The sequence below is a fragment of the Lissotriton helveticus genome, chromosome 9 (assembly GCF_964261635.1).
Source record: "Lissotriton helveticus chromosome 9, aLisHel1.1, whole genome shotgun sequence".
Classification (NCBI taxonomy): Eukaryota; Metazoa; Chordata; class Amphibia; order Caudata; family Salamandridae; genus Lissotriton; species Lissotriton helveticus.
Window position 1 is genome coordinate 72,166,156 of NC_136070.1, and position 23,708 is coordinate 72,189,863.

Consider the following 23,708-nt stretch of genomic DNA (forward strand, 5'->3'; position numbering starts at 1 on the left):
GATGTGGTGGATGTGGTGGTGGTAGATGTGGTGGTGGTGGATGTGGTGGTGGATGTGGTTGTGGTGGTGGTGGATGTGGTGGTGGTGGATGTGGTGGTGGTGGATGTGGTGTGGTGGATGTGGGTGTGGTGGTGGTGGTGGTGGATGTGGGTGTGGTGGATGTGGTGTGGTGGTGGTGGTGGTGGTGGATGTGGTGGTGGTGGTGGTGGATGTGGTGGTGGGTGGATGTGGGTGTGGTGGATGTGGTGGTGGTGGATGTGGTGGATGTGGTGGTGGTGGATGTGGTGGTGGTGGTGTGGTGGATGTGGTGGTGGTGGATGTGGTGGTGGTGGATGTGGTGGATGTGGTGGTGGATGTGGTGGTGGATGTGGTGGTGGTGGATGTGGTGGTGGTGGATGTGGTGGTGGTGGATGTGGTGGTGGTGGATGTGGTGGTGGTGGTGGATGTGGTGTGTGGTGGTGGATGTGGTGGTGGATGTGGTGGTGGTGGTGGATGTGGTGGTGGTGGTGGATGTGGTGGTGGTGGTGGATGTGGTGGTGGTGGATGTGGTGGTGGATGTGGTGGTGGTGGTGGATGTGGTGGTGGTGGATGTGGTGGTGGTGGATGTGGTGGTGGTGGATGTGGTGGTGGTGGTGGTGGTGGTGGATGTGGTGGTGGTGGTGGATGTGGTGGTGGTGGTGGATGTGGTGGTGGTGGTGGATGTGGTGGTGGTGGATGGTGGTGGTGGATGTGGTGGTGGTGGTGGTGGTGGTGGTGGTGTGGTGGTGGTGGTGGATGTGGTGGTGGTGGTGGTGGATGTGGTGGTGTGGTGGATGTGGTGGTGGTGGTGGATGTGGTGGTGGTGGTGGATGTGGTGGTGGTGGTGGATGTGGTGGTGGTGGTGGATGTGGTGGTGGTGGTGGATGTGGTGGTGGTGGTGGTGGATGTGGTGGTGGATGTGGTGGTGGTGGTGGATGTGGTGGTGGTGGTGGATGTGGTGGTGGTGGTGGATGTGGTGGTGGTGGTGGATGTGGTGGTGGTGGTGGATGTGGTGGTGGTGGTGGATGTGGTGGTGGTGGTGGTGGTGGTGGTGGTGGATGTGGTGGTGGTGGTGGATGTGGTGGTGGTGGATGTGGTGGTGGTGGATGTGGTGGTGGTGGATGTGGTGGTGGTGGTGGTGGATGTGGTGGTGGTGGTGGTGGATGTGGTGGTGGTGGTGGTGGTGGTGGATGTGGTGGTGGTGGTGGATGTGGTGGTGGTGGTGGATGTGGTGGTGGTGGTGGTGGATGTGGTGGTGGTGGTGGTGGTGGATGTGGTGGTGGTGGTGGTGGATGTGGTGGTGGTGGTGGTGGATGTGGTGGTGGTGGTGGTGGATGTGGTGGTGGTGGTGGTGGTGGTGGATGTGGTGGTGGTGGTGATGTGGTGGTGGTGGTGGATGTGGTGGTGGTGGTGGATGTGGTGGTGGTGGATGTGGTGGTGGTGGTGGTGGATGTGGTGGTGGTGGTGGTGGATGTGGTGGGGGTGGTGGTGGATGTGGTGGTGGTGGTGGTGGATGTGGTGGTGGTGGTGGATGTGGTGGTTGTGGTGGTGGTGGTGGATGTGGTGGTGGTGGATGTGGTGGTGGTGGTGGTGGATGTGGTGGTGGTGGTGGTGGATGTGGTGGTGGTGGTGGTGGATGTGGTGGTGGTGGTGGTGGATGTGGTGGTGGTGGATGTGGTGGTGGTGGATGTGGTGGTGGTGGATGTGGTGGTGGATGTGGTGGATGTGGTGGTGGTGGTGGTGGTGGTGGTGGTGGTGGTGGATGTGGTGGTGGATGTGGTGGTGGTGGATGTGGTGGATGTGGTGGTGGTGGTGGATGTGGTGGTGGAGGTTGTGGTGGTGGTGGTGGATGTGGTGGTGGTGGTGGATGTGGTGGTGGTGGTGGATGTGGTGGTGGTGGTGGATGTGGTGGTGGTGGTGGTGGTGGTGGATGTGGTGGTGGTGGTGGTGGTGGTGGTGGTGGTGGTGGTGGTGGTGGTGGTGGATGTGGTGGTGGTGGATGTGGTGGTGGTGGATGTGGTGGTGGTGGATGTGGTGGTGGTGGTGGATGTGGTGGTGGTGGTGGATGTGGTGGTGGTGGTGGATGTGGTGGTGGTGGATGTGGTGGTGGTGGTGGATGTGGTGGTGGTGGTGGATGTGGTGGTGGTGGTGGAGGTGGTGGATGTGGTGGATGTGGTGGTGGTGGATGTGGTGGTGGTGGATGTGGTGGTGGTGGTGGTGGTGGTGGTGGTGGATGTGGTGGTGGTGGTGGATGTGGTGTGGTGGTGGTGGTGGTGGTGGTGGATGTGGTGGTGGTGGTGGTGGTGGTGGTGGTGGTGGTGGTGGTGGTGGTGGTGGTGGTGGTGGTGGTGGTGGTGGATGTGGTGGTGGTGGATGTGGTGGTGGTGGTGGTGGTGGATGTGGTGGATGTGGTGGTGGTGGTGGTGGATGTGGTGGTGGTGGTGGTGGTGGAGGTGGTGGTGGTGGATGTGGTGGTGGTGGTGGATGTGGTGGTGGTGGTGGATGTGGTGGTGGTGGGGGGGTGGTGGTGGTGGTGGATGTGGTGGTGGTGGATGTGGTGGTGGTGGTGGATGTGGTGGTGGATGTGGTGGTGGTGGTGGAGGTTGTGGATGTGGTGGTGGTGGATGTGGTGGTGGTGGATGTGGTGGTGGTGGATGTGGTGGTGGTGGATGTGGTGGTGATGGATGTGGTGGTGGTGGATGTGGTGTGGTGGTGGTGGATGTGGTGGTGGTGGATGTGGTGGTGGTGGATGTGGTGGATGTGGTGGTGGTGGTGGTGGTGGTGGATGTGGTGGTGGTGGATGTGGTGGTGGTGGATGTGGTGGTGGTGGTGGTGGTGGATGTGGTGGTGGTGGTGGATGTGGTGGTGGTGGTGGATGTGGTGGTGGTGGTGGATGTGGATGTGGTGGTGGTGGTGGATGTGGTGGTGGTGGTGGTGGTGGATGTGGATGTGGTGGTGGTGGTGGATGTGGATGTGGTGGATGTGGTGGTGGTGGTTGTGGTGGTGGATGTGGTGGTGGTGGTGGATGTGGTGGATGTGGTGGTGGATGTGGTGGTGGTGGATGTGGTGGTGGTGGTGGTGGTGGTGGTGGTGGTGGTGGTGGTGGTGGTGGTGGTGGTGGTGGTGGATGTGGTTGTGGTGGTGGATGTGGTTGTGGTGGTGGTGGTGGTGGTGGTGGTGGATGTGGTGGTGGTGGTGGTGGTGGTGGATGTGGTGGTGGTGGTGGTGGTGGTGGATGTGGTGGTGGTGGTGGATGTGGTGGTGGTGGTGGATGTGGTGGTGGTGGTGGATGTGGTGGTGGTGGTGGATGTGGTGGTGGATGTGGTGGTGGTGGTGGATGTGGTGGTAGATGTGGTGGTGGTGGTGGATGTGGTGGTGGTGGTGGATGTGGTGGTAGATGTGGTGGTGGTGGTGGATGTGGTGGTGGTGGTGGATGTGGTGGTGGTGGTGGATGTGGTGGTGGTGGTGGATGTGGTGGTGGTGGATGTGGTGGTGGTGGATGTGGTGGTGGTGGATGTGGTGGTGGTGGTGGATGTGGTGGTGGTGGTGGATGTGGTGGTGGTGGTGGATGTGGTGGTGGTGGTGGATGTGGATGTGGTGGTGGTGGTGGATGTGGTGGTGGTGGTGGTGGTGGATGTGGATGTGGTGGTGGTGGTGGATGTGGATGTGGTGGATGTGGTGGTGGTGGTTGTGGTGGTGGATGTGGTGGTGGTGGTGGATGTGGTGGATGTGGTGGTGGTGGTGGTGGATGTGGTGGTGGTGGATGTGGTGGTGGTGGTGGTGGTGGTGGTGGTGGTGGTGGTGGTGGTGGTGGTGGTGGTGGTGGTGGATGTGGTTGTGGTGGTGGATGTGGTTGTGGTGGTGGTGGTGGTGGTGGTGGTGGATGTGGTGGTGGTGGTGGTGGTGGATGTGGTGGTGGTGGTGGTGGTGGTGGATGTGGTGGTGGTGGTGGATGTGGTGGTGGTGGTGGATGTGGTGGTGGATGTGGTGGTGGTGGTGGATGTGGTGGTGGATGTGGTGGTGGTGGTGGATGTGGTGGTGGTGGTGGATGTGGTGGTGGTGGTGGATGTGGTGGTGGTGGTGGATGTGGTGGTGGTGGATGTGGTGGTGGTGGTGGATGTGGTGGTGGTGGTGGTGGATGTGGTGGTGGTGGTGGTGGGTGATTCATCGTTGTGCTATATAGTTCGCCACACTAGAGTTCATGAACAAAAAGGCATTTGTAAAGCCAGTAGCTCTCACCAATGAGAGCTATTACGTTTGCCATTGCATTTAGCCATATTGCTAAGCAGTGTGGCTACTCTGCAATATGGTTAAAAGTAAGTGGGAAAGTGCTTTGTTGCGACCAGCGCTGGCCATGTCATAGCGCTATTATTACTGTGGGGGAGGGGAAACAATGGGGGTGTGAAGATGTGGTAAGCAAGGAAAGGCGGCAGTCGGGGTGGGAGAAAGGACAGTAACCACGGGTGAGCAATGATGTAGGCAGAAGGAAGGTGGAAGCTATGATGGGAGTACAACGTGCAACAAGGTAAGACAAGCACCACACTGCTATGTCTCAGTTTACGTGTTACATTCCTCACGCATTCCAGCACGCCTCTTTAGTCCCTTCAACCCTTACTGTTCACCGGTGTCAGTTAAGGGGCACAGCTAAAGTAAATATAAATAAACAGCTTGTGGCGCTTACCCTCATGTTGCCCTTTGTGCTTATGCGATCTCCACGGAGGTGATTAAACGCATTACATCGGTGTGATAACGGACCTCTGTCAAGCGTTTAATCACCTCCGTGGAGATCGCAGATATGCTGAGAAGCAATGCATGCCTCCCTCGCACAATGCAGACCCCGGGTTTGCTCGCTGCCTGTGGGTCTGGAAAAATGAATGGCGCCCCATGGCAAATCGGAAACCTAGCCTAGCGAGGAGGACGCACAGCTGTCTTAGGGACAGTGGTAGAGCGAAGGTTATGGTAAGGTTGAGAAGCACTTTAAAACACTAACGCTTCTCTTCTGTGGAAGGAGTGTTCGGGACGACCAAACCTCTTGCGCATGCTTTTGCTATGAAGCATGTGCACCAACAAGGTGGGGGTGGGTGGGAGCGGGGGGGGGGGCGGGGTAAGCACATACAGTCGAGGAGCTGCAAACGGGGATGTGATTTAGAGGCAGCAAAACTCACGGCCATGTTGGAATGGAATGAGAGTTAAAACGCGTAATGTCTCGGAAGCTTTAACAAATTAAAATTGAAGGAGTGCGTTGCACTAAATAAAAGTGAAGCCGACTGTGACGCTTGTAAATAAAAGTGAATGTGGTTGAGGTGCGCAAGTTGTGTCTCGATGCCAATTGTTTATTTAAGCGAATGGTAAATTTCCTTTGCAAATGGGCGAGTGTTCACAAGCAGTACGTTGTTGTTTCTAAAACTTTACATAGCTGATAAATGTTGACAGTTGAAATGCCACGTACAGACTCGCCCGTCTCCAGCCCACCCCCTACTCTACGCCAACTTGTAGAACAAGGCATGGAAGCACACACAGGGCAACAGGCAAAAACAGAAAACAAAGACGACAGCCACGAAAACGCACAACAATACAAGGAGACAACAGAACACCCGAACACAGAGGCAAAGACGAAGACGGAAAACAGACGACAGCAACGAGACACGCGAAGACGTAAAACAAACAGGGAGACGACATGAGATTGGGTAGACGTACAAAGTGAAACGAAAATTATAAACAAAATGCTGCTTACCTGATCGCAAATAGAAAGTACTTACTGGCAACTTAAATCTCGCAGCCCACCCCTGCAAAAGACACGTCCAAAATGGCCAAAACATGCCGAGAAAAAAAAAACATCCGCCCACCGCCGCATGACGTTCTAACAGGGGCGGGATGAATAAAAATCGCAGCAACGCCCACTAATCTGCTCTGGCAATGACGGACATATCTCTCTTCCAATGGCTAGCCTCCATTTATGGAGCTAGCCAATGGAAGAGAAGGCGGGACAAAGTGCCCATACTGTTAAAGCATAAGATTTCGCCTGCGCGAACACTGCTGCGCGGCGGACGCCAGGCGAAACCTAAAAAAGGTTAAAGGTAAAGATTTGACCGGGATGAGACTGGTCCTTGTTGCCCACCCATGCTCCATTACCATTTGCTTAATTTTTGACTTGGACTCAGTCTAGAGCAAGCAGATTCCAGCAGTTGGTGCTTTTTGGCTCTAGATTAAAGTTTAAAACCTAAATTAGTCTAATCATATCTCCGGTTCTCTAGAATAGATTTCATTTTAAAAAGTAAAATGTATGCTATTTTTATGAATTGGAGTGAGATTTTTTACTGTGGTGGCTTTAACTGTTTTGTTTCTTGCTCTTCAACTATTTCGTTTTTTTTAAATGTCTAACACACGTTTGCTCCAAAGTTAAGCCTCACTGCTCTCTGTCAAGCTGCCAAGGGGTTGAGGTAAGGATTGAAAGAGTCAATTAGTTATAGATTTCTTACCTTTAGAATTACCCCCAGGTGTCAGACTGGTGCCAGAATTTTTTTGTCGGCAGTACCCCTGCGTGTCGAACGGTGGCATCGGTCGGCCCCGCGTTCGTCGTTGGTGTTGTGGTCACCGGAATGACGTCACGGTAGCTAGTTAGATGCTGCCGTCGCACGTCGACTTCAGTTTTCTTTTTCTGCGCCAGCCAGCGCAGATCCGGTGAGAGCGGTACCTCGAGTGACTTTTTGATTGACATTTCTGGCGACTTTTATCGACCCTGTTTTTGAGTCTTTGACTCCTGGTGCATGTTAGGGATGCCCGGTTTCAAGGCTTGCAGGTCCTCCCGAAAACTGATGTCCGTGACGGATCCGCACCGCATGTGCCTGTGGTGCCTGAAACGCGGCCACGATCCCAAGTCTTGCTCCGACTGCTGGACCAATAATCCGAAGTCTTTGCAGGAGTGGTCCCGAAAGCTTCTCGAGGCCTGGTAGTCCTCTCCGTTCGAGGTTGCGGAGCCGCCAACACCACCGCCACCCTTCGACTTCTCTCCGTCGGCTGCCTCAACGAGCTCTGCATACAGAGCCCGAAGGGTCTGCTCAGAGTTTCTCTCCCTTTCCTGGACCCAGAGCGACCCCTCCCCCTCTTCAAAGTTTTTACAAAGCAATGTATGCCATCTTTGGGCAGCCTGACTCCGCTGGCGCGCCTTCGGGCCCAGCAAACCCGGCTGGGGCCCTGGGCCTTCGACGACTTTGGGCTCTGCACCACAGGGTCCCCTTTGATCCTGGCCTGGATCTGTATCGGCGCATGTCGACCTCATAACACCTCTACTGGCGCCGATTCCACCGGCCCCACGCCCGCAGCCAACACCAGCGTGTCCCCAGCCGGCGTCGACCCCGGCATGGACATGTAGCCGGACCGATGCCGTATCCGGTGCCGACGGGTAATTATGTACCCCTATTCTACCCTGGTTCTTTCAAGCAGATTGACAACCAGAGGAGGGTGAGGAGGACTGGGAGGGGTGTTGAGACCCTTTAACTCGCCTTTTGGAGTATGATCCGGACTGGAGAGGGGAGTTGGGGGATGTCTCCTACCATGGCTATGGAGGGGGGAGCTTCTTATGCAGTGGTGTTGCGTAGGGTGGCCGAGGCTCTCCACCTCGAGCTACCTACGGTGGTGGTTAGGACTAACCTCCTGACAGAGGTGCTTCAGCCGGCAACTAACTCTATGGATTCCCTGCTACCATTTAATGAGGGCCTAGCTGATATCCTTTTGGGCTCCTGTGGATAGGATGATTTCCCGACGCCTGGCTCCAAGCGACCCTGCTTTCCTATCCCAACACCATACCCCAGAGAGCTTGGTGTTCAAAGCCTCTACGTCCAAAGGCGCATTCCCTAACGCTCCACCTGATAGGGAATCCAAAGAGCTGGACCATCTTAGGAAGATGTTTTCTTCCTCCAGCTTGGGACTGCAGTCGGTAAACACTGCATGTCTGTTAGGCCTTTTACCCACTCTGTGTGGGATACGGTAGCGCAGGTGCTCCCCCAGTGCCCGGAGGAGGCCGGGCCCTGCTCTCCTGTGCAGTTACAGAGGGGAGAGACGCAGCCAAGTTTACCATACGATGTGGACTGGGTACCGCTGACTCGCTCACAGGACGATTTTAACGTCTGTAGTCGTTCGACGCTGCACCTGGCTGAGGTAGAATGGTTTTTCCGGCAATGTTCAAGATACCCTAATGGACATGCCCTTTAATAGCAGTCGCCTTATCGGCCACAAAGCAGATCACACGCTAGGGCGCTTTAAGGACTCTCTGGCTACGGCCAAGTCCTTGTGCCTCTCCACCACCGCTCTGCGCAGTTTGCTTTTCACCCCTTTCGTTGCTATGGAAGGGGTGCCCCAACACATTCCACCCAGAGACACAGGCTGGCGCAAGCTGTTAAGCCCCTGCGCGTCCAAGGATGTTGAGCCCACTGCTGTGGGTCTGGGGACCAGCGGGCAGGCCAGTCCACCACCGCCTCCAAACCCTCCTAGTCCGACCTTTCAAGGCCACCAATCGGCAGTGGGAGGCAGGATTTGCCATCACCCTCCCCACTGGTGCACCATCACGTCAGACAGGTTGGTTTTGCGATAGTCCCAAGGGGCTACTCCCTCCCCTTCGTGACTACCCCCAGCCATACCACCTCAGTACCATTGAATGGGCGCCATTGAGCGGGTTCCTACCCCAGAAGAAGGTTGTAGTTGCTATTCCCACTACTTTCTGGTGCCCTAGAAGGACAAAGGCCTGCGTCCTATTTTGGGTCTCAGGAATGTCCACCGCTTCCTCAGGAAGAAAGTCAGTGTAGACGCTAGCTCAGGTTCTGTCTGCCCTCGACCCTGGAGGCTGGATGGTAGCGTTGGACTTGAAGGACGCTTTATTTTCACATCTCCGTCTTGCCGGCCCAGTGGCGTTTCCTGCGGTACATGGTGAGCCACGAGCACTTTCAGTTTACAGTGCTCCCTTTCGGCCTTACCAGCGCCCCTCGGGTATTCACAAAAGTAATGGCTGTGGTCACAGTTTATCTGAGCAGGTCAGGGGTTCCATTCTTCCCCTATTTCGCCGACTGGCTGTTGAATGCAGGCTCACCCCAAGCAGTCTTCTCCCACCTCCAGACTACGGCGGACATCCTGCATTCGCTGGGGTTCACTATCCACGTGCCGAAGTTGCTCCTGATTCCCTCTCAGAAGCTCCTTTTCATCGGAGCGGTTCTGGATACAGCACAGTTTCGTACTTATCCTCTTGAGCAGCTAGTCCGGGATATTCTGGCTTTGTTTCCGATCTTCCAGTCTCTATCCGGGTTTCATTCGGAATGACCCTGAAGCTGCTGGGCCCCATGGCCTCCTACATCCGGCTGGTAGATAATGCTGGTGGCATATGCAGGTTCAGCAGTGGAACCTGAAGTTCCAGTGGGAACAGCATGTGGGGAATCTGGCCGATTGTGTTCAGATCGGAGCGCACCATGTCAATTGCAGTGGTGGCTAACCAGGATTGGTTCAGCAACACATCCCTCTCCCTTACCCAAACAGAGTACACAGTGGTGACAGATGTATCACTTCTGGGGTGGGGTGGCCAAATGGGTGAGGCGGAGATCAGAGGCCTCTGGTCTCCGTTGGAGTCTGGGCCCCACATCAACCTTGTGGAGCTTCGGGCGATCCATCTTGCACTAAAAGCATTCATTCCCTCTGTCCGGGGAATAGTAGTGCAGGTGTTCACGAACTACACTACTGCCATGTGGTACTGCAACAAACCGGCGGGGTGGCGTCATGGACCCTATGTCAAGAGGCTCTCTGTCTCTGGACATGGCTGGAACATCAGGGTATATCCCTGGTGGTTCAACACCTGGCAAGTTCTCTGAACGCCAGGGCGGATGAACTGCGCTGCAGGTGCATGATGGATCACAAATGGCGTCTTCTCTTGGAGGTGGCGCAACGTCTCTTTTAGCAATGGGGAGAGCCTTGGTTAGATCTATTCGCCACTAAAGAGAACGTGTAATATCAGCAATTCTGCGCATTGGAATTTTTGCAGCGTGAATCTTTCTGGATTCACTATGCTGTGCATTATTCTGCCATCTAGTTGTTGGGTCCGGAAGTGTAGTCTTTTTTTTTTTTTTTTTTTTTTTTTGCGGCCCTGGTGGGCGTGGACATACCACCATTTGGTGTCCTTCGTGACATCGACGTGCTTCCTCCGGAAGCTCCCACCTTTGGTCGCTATCTTCAGATTCTTTTTTCCGCCGTTGGGTCTGGATCGTTGCTGAAGAGTTCCAGAGTGTTGGAAGAGAAATCAAGCAAAATCGAAGATATCCGAAAAATCAAGTGTCCGCTACACCTGACTATAGGTCAGGTATCAGGAGTGACTAGGGAGAAGTTTTACAAACAAAACCTTGACATTCGACTGAGAATGCGCTTGCAGGGGGCTCCCTGACCGCGGGGATTGACAAAAACACTTTTAAAATTTTGCACCAATTACCACCACAAGTACGCCCAAAAGGATCAACATCTAGTCTGCAACCTCTGGCTGCCGCTCGGCCACAGAAGCGAAGACTGCAACGCCTGCTCGGCCACAGAAGCGAAGACTGCAACGCCTGCTCGGCGTTTACACCCAAGACCCTCCGAGTAAGGGAGAGGTAGAACCACAACATGCATGGGCCACTTCCAATGCTATGAGACTTGGGCCTCTCCAGTGAAGAAGAGGACAACCTCGCCGGAGGACCGCACGGTCGTCTAGGTACATAGGATGTCGGAGGTAAGCGAGTCGTTGACCCCTAAACATTCAAGCGACACTCGTAGAAGTGAATCGAAGTCCTCGAAGGCAGCTCTGCCGCTGGAACACTTGGCGAAAGCAACAGCTTGCAGGGACAGTCAACAGAGCGAATCCTTCGAAAAGTACTCCCAGTTGGGGAAAACCCTTGAAAAACTGGCAACGGTCGCCATCAAAGGACACCTCGGCGCCGAGGAAAGAAGGGCCGACATAGTCGACGTAGACTGCCTCGAACAGAAGCGCTCCAACCCTAGACGCCGAACATGTCGCCGAGATGGAGAGGAAGAAGAGGAGGCTCGAGGCCGAAATGGCGAGCATCCTACAGCGGAAAAAAGACTGACGAGAAGATGAGCCAATACAATCCCGCCCAAACCTGCAGTCGAAGTAGAAAGGGGCGACTAAGCGCAGACCCGCGGAAAACATCCGAACCAGTTAAGGCACTGGGAGAAGAAGACTACTATTTCGAAGGAGAAGGCAACGAAGATCTGAAATCCTACCGTGACTTGAAGTCCTCGGAGGCACAAGACTGGCAAGATCTCTTTGCCGAATCGCCGCAAGAAGTTGACACTTACCCGTCGAGGCCCTCGCTGCCAGACGACATAGGGAACTACAACATGGTCGTACGGAAGGCTGCACAGACTTATGGAGTGAAAATGGAGGAGGAGAAGCCTAAGGCATGTTTCCTCCTGGAAACGCTACTGCCTCAACAGACTAGGAGCCAATTCCTGCCCATGCTCTCTAGTGTGCTTGACCAGGGAAGAGAGTCCTTTAAGGAGCCAGCACTATGCAAAGCTGTGACACCTATAACAGAGAAGTACAAACATTCTTCAAAGGACCCTGCATACATCCATGGGTCAGTGGCAGCAGACTCCATAATTGCAGCAACGGCTAAAGAAGAGGGCTAATACTCCCACTAATACCGAACCACCTCCAGACAAGGAGAGTAGGAGGATGGATGTCACGGAGAAAGGTGAAGAGCATTGCAAATTCCAACGCCCTGATCAACAGGCACGCATACCAAGACTGGGATGAAGTGAGACCGCTCCTAAAGCATCTACCAAATCGGTACCAACAAAGGGCAGCTCACCTAGTAGAAGGAAAGAACATGGCAAACACATGCCTAAAATTGGCATTGGATGCTGCAGAAACATAGAGTAGGCTAATAATGATAGGAGTGACCGAGAGAAGACCTGCATGGCTCAGAATTTCAGGATTCAAGCCAGAGGTACAAAGTAACATCTTAAATACACACTTTAATGGAGAGCAACTGTTCGGTGTGCCAGTTGACAAGTTGACGCAGCTCAAGAAGGACAACGAAACAGCAAGGTCCATGGGAGCGTTGCAGTTCAGGGGAATGAGAAGAGGCACACCCACAAGGAGGCCAGGAGGTAGAAGTGGAGGCAACGTGCCAACCACATCGCACTTCACTTTCCAGCAAGGCCACCAAGGGAACAACCAAGACCAGCAGCAGCAAAACTGGCAGTACCAACCCCGGGGGACAGTCCTTAAGAGGGTGCGGAAACTGACGGGGATAAACACGTAGGGGAGGACAACAGCCCTCAACCAAGTGACTTCGCCATGCAACAGGCTTCCACCCTAGCAACACCTCGGGTGGGTGGAAAGACAAAAAAAGAAAAGATACAGCCAAACGTTCAAGAAGGCACGCCAAAGGCAAGCCCGTCTGCAGCCGGACGGGGGCAGGGGCCAGAACCCCTGGACAAAACGGGGCATTAATACGGTGGAACCCTGGCCAACTCCGCGCAATGTGTCCCGATAAGGCCTGCCTTCATAGCTTGAGAGCTGAGGAGGACAATACCTGCAAAGAATGTAAATACACGTGCAGTACCAGTCAAATTAGGAAGACTGAAGCCCTAAGGCTGATGTGCGGACTACTAAATGTTAGATCGATGGTTAAGCATAAATTGGACATCTACGATCTACTCACGGAGATGAACTTTGATCTTCTATTTCTCTCCGAGACATGGCTCGATTCCTACTCTGAGCCAGATGTAGTCGCCTCCCTTCCGGAGGGCTATACCATGGTTAGGTTGGATAGACCTGTGGGTAGAGGTGGTGGAATAGCGATAATCTCTAAAACCCCGCTATGTTGTGAACTGGTACCATTTACCACAGCGGACAGTGAAGCAGGTGCCTTCTCTATAAAGGTTAATGCAGGCAATACTGTGAAGGGTCTTCTGATTTATCGTCTACCTGGCCCTTCTGCTCGTTTTACCTTCAGTTTGCTTGAAAGCGTGACGGAAGAGGCCCTGCGCAGGGATACATTTCTGCTACTAGGCGACCTTAACCTGCACTTAGACGATCCACAGGATAGGGGAGCCACTGACGTTTGTCAGGGACTGCATGCTCTTCAACTTCATCTTAGGTCCCAGGCATCCCCTACGCATCAAAAGGGCCATGTTCTGGACCCTATTTTTGCCAACTGGGAGGAGGTTAAAGTTAAAACCCCTATACCGATTCCTTGGTCTGATCACTTTTTAGTACCTTTTGCTATAGATGTGCCAATAACAAATACCCAAGAGCGAGTCAATACTAAATATCCCAGTCGGAAATGGGCAACCTTCTCCAAAGCCAAGTTTGATACTGCCTTGGTCAAAGGAGGTAGACCTGGAGGTCTGGATGCCAACTCTGCATCGAACAGACTGGAAGAGCGTATCAATGATGCATTGGACGCTACGGCCCCACTGCGCGCAAAAAACCTTGGCAGCAGACCTCAGAAATCCGCCCCCTGGTTTAGCGATGAACTTCGCCGAATTAAGGCGGAATGCAAACAACTTGAAAGACGTTGGAGGATTGCCTTTCTGGAACAGGCCAAACAAGAATACATGGTTAAACGGAGAGTTTACCATAATTTAATTAGACGCGCTAAGGCCAAATATTTTACAGGAAGAATAGGGGAAGGCGAAAACTCGAGTAAGGAGTTATTTAAAATATATAAAGAAATGTCCTTCCATGGGCCACGTGCTGATCCGGCTAGTGTTTCAGAGGAATCCTGTAATCGCATCGCCACCTTTTTTTCCGATAAGGTGGCTGCTATATAGTCCGCCTTCTCGGGTGGTGATAGAAGGGGCTCTGATTTCAGAGAGACAGAACTGGATGTTGTGGAGGAAAATAGGCTCATGAGCTTTCTTACGCCACAGTATGAAAGCCTGATACAGATATGCCGATCCATCAAGTCAGGATCCCCCCTAGATCCGGCTTCACCCAAGCTGCTCGCGGGGAGTATTGAGATCCTTGAGCCCTATATCAGAGATGTACTTGATCTTTCGTTTAGTACTCCTACTGTACCTGACAGATGGAAGCAAGCAGTGGTACTTCCACTTAAAAAAAAAAGCCAAACGTGAGCTGGGAAAAATTGGATAACCTTCGCCCTATCTCTTTTACCCTATCTGGCCAAAGTGGCAGAGAAGGTGGCTAATCTTCAGTTGATGGCTCATGTGGAGAAGACTAGCCTGCTTCATCCAACTCAGTTTGGCTTTCGCTCCCGTCACTCCACTGAGTCAGTACTGCTGATGGCCACAGAATCCATCAGACAAGGAGTAGATGAGGGGCACACGATGGCCCTTATTTTACTCGACCTGAGTGCAGCGTTCGACACTGTAGCTCATTCCACTCTGCTACAGTGTTTGAACAAGGGTGGAGTCGTGGGGACTGCGCTGAGGTGGATCCAATCTTTTCTGTCTAATAGGGGCTTTCAGGTTAGACAGGGGGAGTATTACTCCCGTATGATCAACTTGGATCAAGAAGTGCCGCAGGGCTCTGCCTTGAGTCCAACCCTGTTAAACCTTTGTGGCCCCTGTAGCAAACATCGTGGAGAGTCATGGCCTGCAAATTGTGTCATACGCCGATGACATTCAGCTGGTCGTCTCGCTGTCGCGAGCGCCAGAGGTGGCGGCATCTAACTTCAGTGCTTGCATGAAGGAGCTTGCTTCCTGGATGTCTAACAACTGCCTGAAGTTGAATGGTGCCAAAACTGAGGTGCTCGTGGTGGGGGGCGACCCGTCTGTGTGGTCATCGGCGTGATGGCCGGCATGCCTTGACAACACTCCTGTACCCTGCCAGCAGGCCAAAAATCTTGGGGTAATGTTTGACTCGGACCTTTCATTCACTCCCCAGATTGGTCGTGTGAGCCTTTTACTAAGGCTCAGGTCGAGGGATCGCCACATGGCCTTACCCGAGACCCTACACCAATATCCACGGCCCCGCCTTCCGGCCCGGCCACGGACACTTCAGCGGAGCCGCCATTGTCAAAACCGAAACCATCGGTGGCGACGAAGACAAAGATGGCCGAGACGCCATCGAACCCGAAGACCTCTGCTCCCCCATCGACGCCGTCGTCTTCGGAGGCCTCGAAGCCGAAGAAAGATGTCGCCACCTCAACGGCGCCGAAAATAGTCAAAGAGCCCAGCTCACGAAAGGCCGTCGACTCGGTGTCGAGCAAGGCAGTCGACCCGAAGCCCAGGAAGGCAGTCGAGGCCGCTCAGGACAAGGCCGTCGAGCCGAAAGCCAAGAGGCCTGTCGACACTAAGGCTACCAAGGGCGCGGAGCCGAAGTCTGGGACCCCGACGCCGAAGGTCAAGGTTGCCGATCCGAAGCAGTCGGCGTCAACGTCAGCGGCCGTGGTCAAAGATCGCAGCGCACCAGTGAAGGATGCTCCTGCGCCTCGATCGGAGTAACAGAAGGCGTCGACGCTCGGGTCTTCCCCGGGAGGCGGACCGAGGCCATCGGTCGGGTCGACGAAACCATCCGCTTCCTTTACGAAGCAGGTCTCGGACTCCCTCAAACGACTTAAGGACAGGGCTTCTGCGTCGGAACCGAAGACAACTTCCGCACCGAAGCAAGCTGTCCAAACGCCACAGACTTGGACGCCGATCCGCTTCACGTTACCACCTAAGTTGGCGCCGAAGGCCTTTGCTCCACGGTCGGTGCCCACGGACTCGGTGGTGTCGAAGACGACTCCCCCGGCTGAAGGTTTGAAGCGTCGACCACACTCTTTGTCAGAGCAGTCGGAGCAGTTTATCGATGCCGACACAGGGAAGCTAACGCTTTTGAAGAGGAAGATTACGGCGTCACAGCCCTTGGAGTCATTTAAGATTCCTCTAAAGCGCAAAAAACCTGCAGAGGACACACCTGTCTTAGTTGAGCCAAGAGTTCCACAGACTGTAAGGGGTGCAACACCCTCACCCACCTATTCTGATGGAGATAATGGGGAGGAGCAGGATGAGGAGTACAATTTTCCTACCAACACGGAGCCTGATGAGCAACAGGACTCATGGGTTGATGCAGGTTATCAAGGGGATCAGCAGGCAAACCTTGACCCTCAGGTGTTCAACATCAAGACGTCTCCCACTGAGGATTCAACCGCATTTCATGCTTTGATTGAGAGGGCAGCTAAGAACCATGATGTTGATATGCATGCTGACCCTGTGGAGGCTGACTTCCTTTTTGACACTTTCTCCACTGCTGAAAAAACTGTGAAAACTCTTCCCATGCTAAAGGGGGTCCTCAGGCATGCTGCGGACATTTTTAAAGAGCCCACGAGATCAAGGGTTGTTAACCCTCGCATTGAGAAGAAATACAGACCGGCACCTGGCGACCCAACATACATAAGGGTCCAGTTGCCGTTGGACTCTTTGGTGGTCTCTAATGCTTGCAAACGGGCGAACTCGCAAACCACGGGTGAAGCTCCTCCCCCAGACAGAGTCAAAAGTGCTGGAGGCATCAGGGAAGAGAGTAGCAGCTCAGGCAGCCAACATCTGGCGTATCTCAAACACACAGGCACTATTGGCCAGATACGACAGGGCACACTATGACACCCTAGAGACCCTGTTGCAACACCTGCCAGAACAGTTCAAAGAGGGAGCGGAGATGCTTGTCCAAGAGGGAAAGCTCCTTTCCAACGCTGCTATAAAGTGTGCACTAGTCGTTGCTGATACAGCAGCAAGGGCAATCAACACTAGCGTGATGTTGAGGCGTCAGGCTTGGCTCCGAATTTCCGGGTTCAAGCCTGAGATACAGACTACCATCCTCAACCAGCCGGTGAACCCAGACAGGTTATTTGGTCCAGAGGTGGATACCACCCTAGAGAAGATTAAAAAAGACACTGAGACTGCCAAGTCCATGGGGGCTCTCCAGTCCCAGCAGTTTCGAGGGAACACTTTTCGTTGCTCAGGCAATCGAGGTGTTGCCAGATGTCACAGCAAACGCAGTTCAACAAGGGTGGGGCTCAATCATCCTACCCCAAGCAGAGTAGAGGAGGATACCGGGGAAACCGCTCCAAGGGCAGAAGCAGAGGCAACAACAGTTCCCGTTCCTCTGCCACCAACAAACAGTGACTCCCTGTCACTGACCCCCGACTATCCAACACCTGTCGGGGGGAGACTCCAGCGGTTCCTGTCAGTGTGGAAATCCATCACCACGGACAGGTGGGTCCGGCAACTTATCCAGTTCGGCTACTGTTTAGAGCGAACAGCCACTCCACCCAACATGCCCCCAAAACACCGTCCTATGTCTCAAGAGCATTTGCACTTATTGCAGCAGGAGGTTCTTGCCATTCTGCAAAAAGGCGCAATAGAGCTTGTGCCAGTGGAAGAAGAAGGCAAAGGAGTATATTCCCTGTACTTCTTAATCCCCAAAAAAGACGGGTCACTCAGACCAATTCTGGACCTGCGGCCCCTGAACCAGTACATTCTCTCAGAACACTTCCATATGCTAACACTGCAACAGGTTCTTCCATTGCTCAACCAGGGAGACTTCCTCGCAACCTTGGACCTCAAGGATGCTTACTTTCACATCCCACTCCACCCCTCCCACAGAAAATACCTCAGGTTCACCATCCACAACAGGCATTACCAATTCAAGGTCCTTCCTTTCGGAGTGACCACAGCCCCCAGGGTGTTCACAAAGTGTCTGGCGACAGTGGCAGCGCACCTCAGGAGACAGAACGTCCATGTCTACCCTTACCTGGACGACTGGCTTGTTCAAGCAAAGTCAGCCCAGCAGTGCGTGGCCGACATGTCCCACACCATTCACCTTCTTCACAGTCTGGGGTTTTCACTAAACTATCCGAAGTCGCACCTCCAGCCCGCCCACGTGCGGCAGTATTTGGGCGCGACGATAGACACTTTGGCGGCTACGGCTCAGCCAAACCCAGTGAGGATAGGCAACATCCAGTCGCTACTCCTACGGTTCAGACCACAACTCTCACTTATTGCGAGAGTGTTCATGCAGTTGATAGGCATGATGGCCTCCTGCATCTTCATAGTCCCGCACGCGAGACTGCATATGCGTCCGCTTCAAGAGTGCTTGGCACGTCAGTGGAATCAGGCTCACGGGCAATTGAAAGACCTAGTGTTGGTGACCGGTCGGGCATACAACTCTCTGCATTGGTGGAATCCACACAACCTTTGCAAGGGCCGACCGTTTCAAGAGCCTGTGCCACAGATTATCCTGACGACGGACGCTTTTCTCCAGGGGTGGGGAGCTCATGTGCTCCACTACACAGTGCAGGGACTATGGACGACGCAGCAAAAAAAGATGCACATCAACTACCTAGAACTGATGGCAATCTTCATGGCACTCAAGTCATTCAAAGTACATCTGTGCAACAAAGTCGTGTTGATCCGGACGGACAACATGACGGCCATGTACTACATCCAAAAGCAGGGAGGTACACACTCCACAGTTGTCTCATCTGGCTCGGAGCATGTGGAGGTGGGCCATTCAGAGGAACATCTTCCTCATGGCGGAACACCTCCCGGGCACAGACAATCAGATGGCGGATCTGCTCAGCAGGTACAGCCACCAGATGCACGAGTGGGAGTTACATCCATCAGTACTCTGCCCGTACTTCCAGCAGTGGGGTCATCCAGAGATAGACCTGTTTGCCACAAGGGAAAACGCAAAATGCCAAAGCTTTGCCGCCAGGTTCCCTCACCCACAGTCGCAGGGCAATGCGATATGGATGAACTGCTCCGGCAGATTTGCGTACGCTTTTCCCCCAGTGCCTCTCATCCCGCTGGTGGCAAGAAAGCTCAAGCAACACTCGATGACGCTCATCCTGGTTGCTCCAACGTGGGCACGCCAACCATGGTACAACACGTTTCTAGAACTCTCCGTGGTGCCGCATCAAAGGCTGCGCCTCACACCCAGGCTATTGACGCAGAACCATGGCGACATTCAGCATCCAGATCCGCAACAGCTCAATCTGGCGATCTGGCTCCTGAGGTCTTAGAGTTTGGCTACCTTAATCTGCCTCCTGAATGCATGGACATCATCCGGGAGGCAAGAAGGCCCACTACCAGAGCTTGCTATGCAGCGAAATGGAAGCGGTTTGTCATTTACTGTACAGAACACAAGATCAACCCGCTAGATGCATCCATTCCTAATATCATCTGCTATTTGTTACATCTTTACAAATGCAATCTAGCATATGCTTCCATTAGGATACACTTATCCGCCATAGCGGCTTATCTCCAAAACAGGCAGCATCTCTCTGTTTTCAGAGTGCCGGCCATTAAAGCCTTCCTGGAAGGGCTGAAGCGCGTCATCCCTCCCAGGACCCCGCCAGCTCCTGTGTGGAACCTCAACGTGGTCCTCACCAGGTTGATGGGCCCACCTTTTGAGCCTCTCCATTCCTGTGAGATTCAATTCTTAACATGGAAAGTAGCTTTTCTCGTTGCCATTACTTCTCTACGGCGAGTTAGTGAACTGCAGGCGCTCACTGTGCAAGAGCCATTTATTCAAATTCATTCCAACAGGGTGGTGCTGCGCACTAACCCTAAGTTTCTTCCAAAGGTGGTGTCGCAGTTTCATGTCAAACTATTGAACTGCCCGCATTCTTTCCAAACCCTGAAACAGTAGCCGAAAGAATGCTCCACACACTTGATGTCAAAAGAGCTTTAATGTACTACATTGACAGAACAAAACATTTCAGAAAGACACAACAGCTCTTTGTTGCCTTCTCAGCCCAGCACAAAGGCAACCCCATTGCCAAAGCAGGAATAGCCAGGTGGATCGTTAAGTGCATTCAGATTTGCTATCACAAAGCTAAGCGCACTTTAACGGTCCCCCCCAGAGCCCACTCAACACGCAAGTTGGGGGCCTCCATGGCGTTCTTAGGCAATATTCCTTTGGAGGACATTTGTAGAGCAGCCACATGGTCTACACCACATACGTTCACTAAACATTACTGTGTAAACGTGCATTCCAAACAGCAGGCAGCTGTAGGACAGGCTGTTCTTAAAACACTTTTTCAAACTTCTGCAACTGGCACGGGCAGCCGCCGTTAGTGGAGGGACTGCTATGTATTCTATGCTATAGATATGAATTCAGCAGCCCACATGCCTCGAACTGAATATGCTACTTACCAGTATGCATCTGTTCTTGGCATGTAGGGCTGCTGACATTCATATCGCCCGCCCTCCTCCCCGGCGCCCGTAGCGGTTGCAGACTACTTCTTCTTACACTTACTCTTAGGCATGGTCATCGTTTACACTATTGCACTCCATCTTTGCCACAATGGCTAAAAACAATCTAAGGATGGAGTCGATGCCCATGCGCACTGTAGTCCAGGGGAGGAGCCACCTATCTCGTGATACTTCGAAGACTCTTCCAGGACAACAATGTGCAATCATCCGAACCCAACACTAGGCGGCGATCTATGCTATAGATATCAATGTCAGCAGCCCTACATGCCAAGAACAGATGCATACTGGTAAGTAGCATATTCAATATTATGACCAACAAGACACAGGTGAAGGTAATTTACACAGCCATAAGATCTGTTCTCCCAAATATCCTTCTGGAATAACATGCCCCCATCTGTAGCTGGAAGCATAGCACTTTCTAAAATGGTAGTTCTCCCACACCTCATAAATTTCTTTGCAAACCTCCCCTTCATGCTGCCCTCAAGCGTGTTTTAAAAAGCTTGGTATATTGTTGAGGCAACTAATTTGGGCTAATTTGAGCAAGCAGGCAAACTCAGAATAGCACTCCGCTAATTGAAGCTTGCCACAGGTGCCCTGTATTTCCGAAACGGTTATCTTGCTGCTAACCGGTGAGACTGGCCTTCCCCAACCTGCAGCTGGATGAAGTAAGACTTACAGTCCTTACTCCGTATGCACAAACAATGTCTTCCAGCACTTCTAATGCAGTGTGTTGTTGCATGTGTGCTTTAGCATGTATACAAGGTGCTTTCCTCTGCAACCTGGAAATTCCACTCAAGGGGCTGGGCATGGGCACTGCCACACATATTCACTGCACATTAAATTCCTGGGAAAATGCATGCATGTATAGACACTCTGGGGGACCTTTACTTCGACAATACTGTGATATCATTTCCTACTTTAATGGATCTGTGTTCCTGCTATGTAACAGAATTCAATGAATACTGCAATTTCACTCTCAAAGCTTAAAGGCTAGGTTTGGGACAGAACACTTTTCTCTGTAAAGCCTTGGATTGTTCTTATTGTATGCATGTTAATGGTGACTACTTCTTTCAGCCTTCATTTTCTCTTCAATTTGACTTGAGGCTAAGAGTAATAATTGTAGTTGAGCATAGTGTGGGTGAAAAGGTACTTAATTGTGTTCGGATTTCTATTTTTAACCTGAATTAGCAATTGGTTTAAATACATTGAGCTGAGTTTTCTTTTGCTTTCAACACGGTTGGTATTTTCAACAAGCAATTTAGAGTTTGACAGACAAATTAACAAATGTCCTTTTTTAATAGAAATGTGGCCTGGTTTTAAGCTGGAAAAGAGTGCAAGGGGCATCTGGGAAGCTGCAAGGTAGGTCTCAATTTCTGCTTTCTGCACAAATCTGTTTATGTGGTGTTTTCTAATGGGCAAACAACAATGGCATTTTCTTATGAAATGTATCTAATCCTTGCAAAGGGACACTACATTGAAAATATGAGAGATTGATTTTGATATTTATACAATCCACTGTTAGTGTACATTTTCTTGGCTGGTGTTCAGAAACCTCTGAGGATGTGAGTTTCTATGTTTTTTTTTTTTAAGTCAATAAATTCTTAAACTGGTAAGAGCCATATTAACTCCTTAAATATTTGCAGTAAAAACTGTATAGTACAGACCTGTTCACTTTAATCTGTTAAGTCTTTATGAATGGAAGATTAAAAGGTATCACCAGAGGTTTATAGTCTACATAAACACACTACAATATATACAGTTATGCTCAAACCACAATTACTGATAACATAGAAAAATCTTTGAACACTCCATTAATGTACATTCAAGACATGTTTAATATTAAAGACATTACTTGTGTGCATGTACTGCATTAAAGTAAAACAAACTGTTTGGAAATGGGATACATTACTGATAAAAGCAGCTCCAGACTTTGGTGCACTACTATAGTGCTCTGTTTTATCCGATAGAAACACGTTAATGGTTAGAAACCTACTATATGAACCTTTAAGATAATGAAAAATGAACATTAGTTCACAAAATGTGCCCATTTTGCCTCCACTTCATTTCTTTTTGTCAGTATTTGAGTTGTGTGGCAGTCTGGTACCTGATAAAATGTGTAGTGGGTATGTTTAAGGAAACTACCATTGATGTCTGTACAGGGTCTGGAAAGAACATTTTATTTATTTATTCAAAGTTTTATATAGCGCGAACAAGATCTTTACAGATATCAGAGCGCTTCACAGGGGGGGAGTGGGCAACAGGAGGGTGACTAGACATAATAATTGGGTACAGTATAGTAAACGGTGGCATAATAGGATAGCAATCATGTGCTGATAAGATAATAATTGGGTACAGTATAGTAAACGGTAGCATAATAGGATAGCAGTCATGTGCTGATAAGATACAAGTAAACAATCAGACAGTAAAATAAGGCGGTGCAGAGTCTTTGATCTAGCTACAATAGAGATCATGAGATAACAGTACACACTCAAATAGACAATAATATAGGGCGGTGCAGAGTCTGCTCTAGCTACAATAGAGATCAAGAGAACAGTAAACACTCAAATAGACAATAAGATGAGGCGGTGCAGAGACTCTGTTCCAACTACCATAGAGATCAGTAGAAACCAGTAAACACTCAAAATAGACAATACTAGAAGATGGTGCAGAGTCTTTGATCCAACTGCAAAAGAGGTCAGGAGGTCATGAATATAAAGTTATTGGACCATTAAGTATCCAACGTTACAAAATCGGTGCAAAGTCTCTGAGAAGCAACAGTAAGGATCAGGTGAACTTGGCCATAAGGATGGCTTTCACTTCTTTCTTGAAGAGTGCAGTGGAGGAGATGAGCCTCGTTTCAGGAGGGAGTGCATTCCAGATCCTGGGTGCCATTCCTGAGAAGGAGCGTTTGTATGTTTTTTCCTTATGGAATCTGCGAGGTTTCAAGAGCAGACTTTTTGTACTTCTATTGGCTCTCGAGCCACCTGATATAGACAACTTTTGAGTGAGGTAGTTGGGTGCCTTGTGGTGTATGGCTGAGTGTGTCATAACAGCAATTTTCAGTTGTATTCTGGCTTCAAAGGGAAGCCATTTCAGGGATTTCAAGTCAGGGGTTATATGAGAGTGTTTCCTTGAGCCAGAAATGAGTCTCGCGGCAGCATTCAAGGAGGCTCTTAGGGGTGCGGTTGTTGCTTGAGGGAGACCACTGAGGGCCACAATTCCATAGTCTATGCGGGGAATGACTAGGGCTTGTACAGTAGTTAGGAAATCTTTGGCTGGGAGGAAGGGTTTGATTTTCCTCAGAGTGTTGATTTGGAAGTTAGCTCCTTTCGTTGCTTTGCTAATGTGCTGTTGCATATTGAGCTTTGCGTCCAGTGTGATACCTAAGGATTTCGCAGAGTCCACGATGGTGGGTCGGACATTGAGTGCTGTTAGGTGATTGAGCCATGTTTGGGTGGTGGTAATTTTCGCAGGGGGTGATATCAGGAGGA

General features: G+C 51.7%; 1 protein-coding gene across 8 annotated transcripts in view; it reads left to right on the plus strand.

Annotated features, from left to right (window-relative positions):
* The window catches only part of RBM25 (RNA binding motif protein 25), a 333,704-nt gene that overhangs the window by 146,913 nt on the left and 163,083 nt on the right, over window positions 1-23,708 (plus strand). For all 8 annotated transcript variants that reach the window (XM_078659495.1, XM_078659496.1, XM_078659492.1 and 5 more), the window contains one exon: window positions 21,519-21,576. In XM_078659495.1, the coding sequence (XP_078515621.1) occupies window positions 21,519-21,576 (58 nt within the window). The remainder of the gene's footprint in view (window positions 1-21,518; window positions 21,577-23,708) is intronic.